At 51.5% G+C, this 7,920-nt stretch overlaps 1 protein-coding gene across 4 annotated transcripts in view; it reads left to right on the top strand.

Moving 5' to 3' along the window:
• HOPX (HOP homeobox) overlaps positions 1-7,920 on the top strand; it is a 36,296-nt gene that overhangs the window by 23,506 nt on the left and 4,870 nt on the right. For 2 of the 4 annotated variants that reach the window (XM_006167702.3, XM_006167701.3), the window contains exon 2: positions 3,779-3,932. In XM_006167702.3, coding sequence (XP_006167764.1) covers positions 3,789-3,932 — 144 coding nt within the window. In that variant the 5' untranslated portion in view covers positions 3,779-3,788. Of the gene's footprint in view, positions 1-3,327; positions 3,539-3,648; positions 3,670-3,778; positions 3,933-7,920 lie in introns of those variants that run through there. The other 2 variants (XM_006167703.3, XM_006167704.3) reach the window with 2 other exon arrangements.

The raw sequence follows: 7,920 nt of genomic DNA, 5'->3' as shown, positions 1-7,920 counted from the left end.
GAAAGAAAGAAAGAAAGAAAGAAAGAAAGAAAGAAAGAAAGAAAGAAAGAAAGAAAGAAAGAAAGCAAGAAAAAGAAAAATACAGCAGGTGGCACAGCGTGCTTACGTTGCTGGACTCCCACATGGCCACTGGACTCCCACATGGCCACTGGACTCCCACAGTTGAGTCCCCCGTCCAGTTGCTTGAAAGTCATGATGGGCATATGTGCCCAAGATCTCAGAAAAAGAATAGAAAAGAAAGGATTGCAGCATGACCATCCTGCCTGCAGGGGGGTGATGGGGTGACTTCTCATTTTTCTTCTCACTATCTCTGTCTCTCTCTCTCTGGCGAGTGCATGTGCCCTATGGCAAAAACCTCTTAAAAAAAAATACAGGCTAAATAAAATTGGGAGACAGCCCAAAGGAATGATCTACCTGCTATTTTTCCTTTTGGCCATCTCTCCGTGGGACCTGGGGCTTATGCAAACACCTGCCATCAATAAGCATTTTCTCTTGGTTTGATATTAACGGCATTATGAAGAGGTCAGGCTGGAGGAGGGAGTTTTGTTACCATAAAGGCAATCCAAAGTTACCAGTTGACAGCACTGTCTATAAGCTAGTTCATAGAGGGAGATGTTTATGTAAGTGACAGTAGGATTAGGGGACAGAAGTAACGCTGCCAGATTGATAACTGTGTCTCCAGACATTGGCATTAATTTAAAAATAGAGCCAGTAGTTTTAATTTAATCTCTTGAAAAGTTTATGCAATGTCTTTCCCCAGTCACACACACACACACACACAAAACCACAAGACAGATTACTCTCTGAGTGTTTCATAAGACATGAATAACCACAGCAGTAAAACGTGTGCTAAGATTAAAGTAGCTTTATCATACTTGGAGTTATTTTTGAAATAACTTGAAATTGTTTTGACTACCTTCAGAGAAACTTCTTAGCTAGAAAGTGCTGAGGAACTTCCTAAGGCCAAAGTTACGGGGCAGTTTGATTTATTTGATGTACACGCTTCCTTTAAGAGAAACAGAGAAGAACAATTGTTCTTCAAAGAGGTTTGAAACAACAGACGCCGAGAAATAACAGAGGCGTTTGACTGCAGAGATCTTTCACCCTCATTTAGAGACACGCAGGTAGTTCGGGTTGGCTTAGAGAACTGGGTGCTTTCTCTGGCCCTCTGCAGCCAGGCACGGCCACTGGCTCTCGGCCAAAGAATCCAAGCAGTACTTTAAAGTCAAGTGAGACCTTCCCCCAAACCTCAGACAAAGTCCTGTAACAGGAAGCCACAGAAATCTAATAAAACAAAATGCATTCAATGAAATGGAAGAACATTAGCAGCTGTGAGTTAGGTAACCAGCAATTAAAAACAAAAAAGAGGGACAATGACGTGCATTACAGTCCTCGCATCCAAGTCCGGTTTAGAAATTCTGTTTCTGAAGGACTGAGGATCCTACCTACACACAGTTTTTCATGGAGGAGCCAGCACGACTCCAGGAAATTGAAATAGATGGAACCTTCCGAGGGCGAGGAATAAAATCAGAGGCGGCAGTTTGTTCTTCCCAGCGTTTTTTTAGGCAAAAGGAGCAGCGGTGGGTGGTTTCAGTGGGCAGCTCTGTCTGAGCTCCGTGTCCCTCTAGAACAGCCCGTGCCCAGTCAGAACGGCAGCAAACTCCTGCCCGAATTCAGCAGATTATTCTGGCCAAACTAAAGACAGGCTGGGCTGCTGAGGAAGCCAAAGAGCACCGACTGGGGCCAGCAGATGATGTAGCAGTTATGTTGCTGGACTCCCACATGGCTGGCTGGGGTTCGAGTCCTAGGCCCAATGGCTTTGAAATCAATGCCAGCGCGGGTGCATCCTAGGCCCAATGGCTTGAAACTCATGCCAGGCGCGTGTGCATGCGTGCCCAAGATTCCAAGAGGAAAGTGGAGGAGAAAGGATCACGGTGTGGCCATCCCCCCTGGGGGGATGATTTCTTGTTTTCTGTCTCTCTGGCAAGAGCATGTGCCCTATAGCAAAAATCTCTCTTAAATTAAAAAAGGGGAAAAAAAGAAAAGAAAAGAAAAGAAAAGAAAAAGAAAAAGACAGAGCCCAGGGCTTCCACTGGGGTCTGCAAGTCACTGCAGGGGAATTCAGGACATCCGTCTTCCAAGGCCTCATCTTCCCCGGCTGTCCCAGGAGAAGACTGGTGGAGGGTCTTCCAGCTCCAAAGTTGTGTGTCATAAAGGGGAGGGGGAGAGCCAGACAGTGGTAACACTCATTGCCCTCTGAGGTTGGCCCACATGGGAAGGTCACAGATTCGTGTCTGGGTACCTCACTAAGAGCACCAAGCTCTCAGGTGCCCTGATCCGGGGCTTACTGAGAATGGGAGTGGATCATGGCGTTAAGACCCTGTTCAGGAGTGGCACAGCCAGGTAGCAAGTGGGTAAGGTGGCTAGATCCGGCATGGCTGACTGAGCTGTTCTAGTCCAGACCCAGTGGCTCAAAAAGCCTGCCAGTCACTTGCGTGTACATGCCTACAGTTTGGAGAAGAGAACCGGAGGGGAAGGGATTACCACGTGGCCGTCCCTTCCTGGGGTGCTTTCTTGCTCTCCCTGTCTGTCTCAGGGGAGCAAATGTGCCCTATGGCAAAAACCAAACAAAACCCCACTGGGAGTGCTGTTTCTGTCTCTCTTGCTAACGGGGGAAATAAATAAACCTAGAAAGAGGAGAGGTGTGGGTGCCAACAGGAGAGGAGGTGCTTCTGCCCTGGCTTGACCCCTCAGCCCTGTGCCAGGATTCACTGCTAAAACGTTTTAGCCAGGAGCTGGGAATTCCCTAAAAACCCAGGATTTCATGGTGAAATGGTGAGAGACGTGCACCCCATTCTCTCACGGGAGAGCTTTTCACCCTCCTCGGGCGTCCCTTCGAGGGCCCTAGAGGGCAGGTAGATGTAAGTAGGGAGTAGAAGGTTGGGGTCACAGGAGGAAAGGTGGCCAGAGCATGGGGACGCTGTGCCTGCACAGCCAATGTAGGGTGGCCCGGCTCCAGCACAAACCACATCAAGCCCAGCCCGAGTTGCCGCGGGATTTTGCAACTGTGTGTTACAACCACAAACCATTGTGACCCCACGCTTGCAATAGTGGGGTCCTGACGGGTCTGTGCCAAACCCACATCCCACTTTCTGACCCCAGTGCATCCAACACTGGGGCGGGGCGCACAGCTGCCAATCTTCTTTGCCCTGACCGAGAGGGTGCAGGAGGCCAGGCGCCCAGCTCTGTTAGAGTGAAGTCTGGCCCCCCAGTAGGGAGATAAGACACCTGGAAGCTTGTGAGACTCCGCAGTGAACTGTGGTCCCGCCACGGGGGAAGTGTGGGTGTAAAAGACGGCTGACGCTGACGCTCCCGGGTGGGGTTCAGGCTCCCAGGCCTCGCCTCCGGGGCTCAGGCAGGAGGGCTCCCGTCACACGCTGTGCAGAGTGGCCTGTGACTGCAGGCGGGGACTCCGTGAGCAAAAGCGGGGCCGTAGCTGGAGGTTTCGGGGTGCACGCTGGCGCCGCGAGCTCTCCAGGTAGGACGGTCCCGGTAGCGCGGTCCTCGCCTCAAACCCTGGATCCGGCGCAGACCTCTCTGCATCTGGGAAGTGGGCAGACCTAGCGCCGCCCCGTCCCCCAACTGCCAGGGCCCGTCTGGGCGCTGCGGGTCAGTGCCCGGGAGGAAGCGCTAAGCCGCGGCAGAGGCGGGACCGCGCGAACCCGGGACCGCGTCCCTCCGCCCGCCGCCGCGCTCACCGCCGCCCTTGTCCCCGCAGCCCCGGGACCATGTCGGCGGAGACGGCGAGCGGCCCCACCGAGGACCAGGTGGAGATCCTGGAGTACAACTTCTGCAAGGTCAACAGGCACCCGGACCCCGCCACGCTGTGCCTCATCGCCGCCGAGGCCGGCCTTTCCGAGGAGGAGACCCAGGTGAGTGGCCGCACGCGCCCCGCACGCCCCGACCAGCCCGGGTGTCCTGCGCCCGCCCTCGGACCCCATTGCTCTGCTCGCCGCCGCCGCCGCATCCCCGCTTCCCGGCTCCCCGGGGTGCCTCGGCTGCTGCTCAGGACCCCTGCCTCTCCCTCCCGGAGGAGCAGCGCGAAGCGAAACCTTGGGGAAATCTTTTCCGCGCGGTGCGGTCAGAGCTGGAAGGGACCTAGCGGCCAGTTACGGATTAAGTCCGCAGGTTCGGCGAGCAGGACTCAGAGCCCAGAGGGAGGGACTTGTCCGGCTGGCAGGGTCGTCATGCATGCCCTTTACGCCACTCTGTGTCTTCCCTTTAGCTGCAGAACGAAAATTCTCGTCGCCTGAGAGATTTGGTTCAGATCTGTAAAAATTCTCCTGCTGTAAGGTTTCGTTTTCTTGGAGTTTTGCAAGAAAATAGTTATCTGACATTACAACGTAAGGGAGTGGCAGCCCATTTAGCCTTAAGGCACTGATTTATTTATCTATTTTTGATTTTTAAGAGTTATTTAATTTTTAAAAATTATCTTATTTAACTTTATTTATTTGTTCATATATTTATTTCAATTTTGACCAGAGAGGGATAGAGTGAGAGAGAGAGAAAGCCGCCAGGTCCGGGACTCGAATCACAGTCGGCTAGGTGGGAGTCCAGCACCCTTAACCACCAAGCCACCTGCGGCCCCAAGAGTTATTTAATTTTATTTGTTATTATTATTTGTAAAATGTGACCAGAGAGAGAAAGAGAGAAAGGGAAAATGAGAAAGCAAGCTGCCAGGTCTGGGATTTGAACTGCTGTCGGCCATGTGGGAGTCCAGCATTTCAACCACTATGCCATCTGCCGGCCTCAATTTATTTATTTTCAAAGCTACTGTACATGTTATGTGGAAAATTGTTTAGGATTGAGAATGCAACATGGCCCAAGTTTGTAAACTCGGGTGCAGTGTTGGAGCCTTTAGCTGCCTTCAAACAAACAAACAAAACATCTTCTGAACCCTGACTTCTGTTTTCCCTCCGGTCATGGAGAGACAGTTTGTTGTGCTTGATAAACTCCGTGGGACATCTTTCCTGGGAGCTATAAGCAGACACACCTCTATTCTGAGCTGAGGAGCAGACATTCTTACTCCCCCATTTATAGGCCAGGGTTTAAAACCTTTGTCCTTTCTCCACCTTGACCCATCCTCAGTTGAGGCTTACCTTCTTGTCTTGGTTGACCCAGGGGATTCTAGGACCAAGACCCTGGACCCTAAGTCCAAAATGACCTTTTACTAGTGAAGCCTGAGGCATTCTGGGAAGCATGCCGTAGGTGACGCTCTCATTCACACAGAAAGGCAAACAACTGTTTTAAGAACCGGAATCTGATGGAGGGTGATTTGCTGTAACTAGTCTAACAGCTCCTGTTCCTTGGAACTCCCCAGGGGAGGCAGGCTGCTGAGGTCTGACCATTGGTTCCAGCAGATGCCATAGTGATTATGTTGCTGGACTCCCATGTAGTCAATGGAGAGGAGAATGGAGGAGAAGGGATTGCAGTGTGGCCATCCCCTTTGGGGGGTGATTTCTCTCTCTCTGTCTCTGTCTCTCCAGAGAGCACATGCAAAAATATAGCAAAAATCTATAGCAAAAATCTCTCTCTAAAAAAAAAACAGAGGGAACCAGCAGTTAGTGTAATGGCTATGTCGCTGGACTCCCACGTAGTCGACCATGGTTCGTGTCCCGAACCCGGTGGCTTAAAACTCACACAGGGCGCGTGTGCGTGCGTGCCCAAGATCCCGAGAGGAGAATGGAGGAGAGAGGATTGCGGCGTGACCATCCCCCCTGGGGGTGATTTCTCGCTTTCTGTCTCTCTGTCTCTCTCTGTCTGTCTGGCGAGCGCACGCACCCTATAGCGGAAAAAAAAACTCTCAAAAATAAAAAACAAAAAAACCCCAGAAGCAACCCCCATGCTATGTTTAGAAAAGAACGCTCCCAGGGACAACTCGTCGTTTACAATCAAGGCTGTGGCGTATGGTGGGCACATCACCAACTCGGGGCACTGCCAACATGGCAAGTTACCATCAGTCCCCTTCCCTGTGGAGCAGACAAGTGTGAGACTGGAAAAGTCTGTGTGAGGGCGGTCCCCGCCAGGTATTGTTCCGGGTACCCTCCAAGTCCTGAGCCATTATTGGCCATAGCCGTGCTGCGAGGACAGGTACTTTGAGCCAGTGGCACAGATATGGAGACTGGGGCCCTGCAAGGCTGAAGAACTGGCCCAAGACCACTTTAGAAAGTAGCAGGGTGCTGATTTGAACCCTGGCAGGCTGGTTCCACAGTCTGGACTCTTAGCCACCATGCTGTAGTGACTCCACAGAGGAAGGATGGGGTGAGAGAGAACCGAAACCCACTTTATGTCATGGCTGAGTTTATGTTCGAAACTCTGAGCACGAGCGACCGCCATCTAAGCTGCATCCCACCTTTCCTAGCAAGGCACCTGCTGTTACAGAATCAAAATGAAACCAGACAGGGCCAAGCAGAAAGAGGGGCTCCTGCTCCTTCGCGGCCTCTGCACAGCGCGTTCATCTGCCCCTCCCAGGCAACCCGTGTCCCGTTTCTCTTGTCCTGACACCCACAAACCCACGAATGGCAGACCCAGCTGACATGCCTGGGTGTGGGATGAGTCAGCCTCCATGGGCCCCTGGTTTCCTCTTCCTGCAGTGGGGCCAACACCTTCTTCCTCCCCTGGCTGCCACAGCTTGGCTTGCCCCTCTGCCTTCCTGCCTAGACCTGCAGAGAAGCATCTGGAACCCTAGAGCTCAGAGAGAGACAGACTGTAGCAGGAGGCTTCCTGGGTAGCTCAGAGGCCAGCCCCTTTGTCACGCCTTACTGGGTTGGGTCTCACCTTCCAGCTGCCCTTCCTTTCCACCTCTGCCTCCACCCCCCTGTTACAAGGAGAATGGTTTTTTTTCTTTAATCTTCTCAGACAACATTTACATTTTTAAAAGTGTTCTCTAAGAAAAGTGCTTAGGACCAGCCAGTGGCATAGTGGTCAAAGCAGCTAGAGCCCACATGGTCAACTTCACAGTTTGGGTCCTGGACCCAGTAGCTTGAAGAACATTCCGGATGCATATGTTATTAATAAAAGATCTTGTAGAAATCCTTTAAAATGATGGAGCCAGGGCCGGCTGGGTCTACATATAAGCAGTGTCTGGTATCAACATTTTCCTTATTTCTTTTCTTTTTCTTTTGTAAAATTAATTTTGCTATTGAGTATGTACACTCACTGGAGAGACAAGAGAGAGACAGAAAGTGAGAAAGCACCCTGCAGGGTGGGAGGATGGCCAATCCCTTTTCTATTCTCCTCTTGGGATTTTGAGCACGCATGCATACACACCCACTGTGTTTTTGAAGCCACCAGGTTTAGGACTCAAACCATGAAGCTGGCCATGTGGGACCCAGCTGCTTCAACCACCTCACTGCAATTGGCCCCACTTCCTCCATTTCTGTTATTTTCGAATGTCGCCTCTCTCTACAGGGAAGAGTCACCAAAGTCGTAATCATATTTGTCACCTTTGCCTGACTCCTCATCCCATCCTAGTGCCACCCACCTCCAGAAATAGAATCAGATTTCTTTATTTTTTTTAAGTTTCCCTATTTGTTTATTCCATGAGCAACAGAGAGAGAGAGACAGCACCCCCGACAGTGTCTTTGCTCTCCCACCCGCAGTCTCAGCCAGACTGCATTGTGGGTTCACCATACTCGTGCGCTCGGGGAGGTCTCTGGATGCGAACCGGCACCTTCCCATGTAGGTCAGCCTCCAGAGGCATCCCATGTCCACTTCTGCACCGTCCAGCCCCGCCCCCCCAGAACCCTATTTTTAATTTTCTTAGGACAAGTACTACTTTAGCAAAGAAAAATAAGCACGAGATGCTCTCAGGAGATCCTCGAGCTGATTTGCACTGTGGCTGCTCTGGCGGGGGGGAGG

This window comes from Tupaia chinensis, unplaced genomic scaffold (genome assembly GCF_000334495.1).
Source record: "Tupaia chinensis unplaced genomic scaffold, TupChi_1.0 Scaffold144982_1, whole genome shotgun sequence".
Lineage (NCBI taxonomy): Eukaryota > Metazoa > Chordata > Mammalia > Scandentia > Tupaiidae > Tupaia > Tupaia belangeri.
The sequence above is the reverse complement of the archived record's forward strand: the minus strand, read 5'-3'. Positions and strand labels throughout refer to the sequence as shown.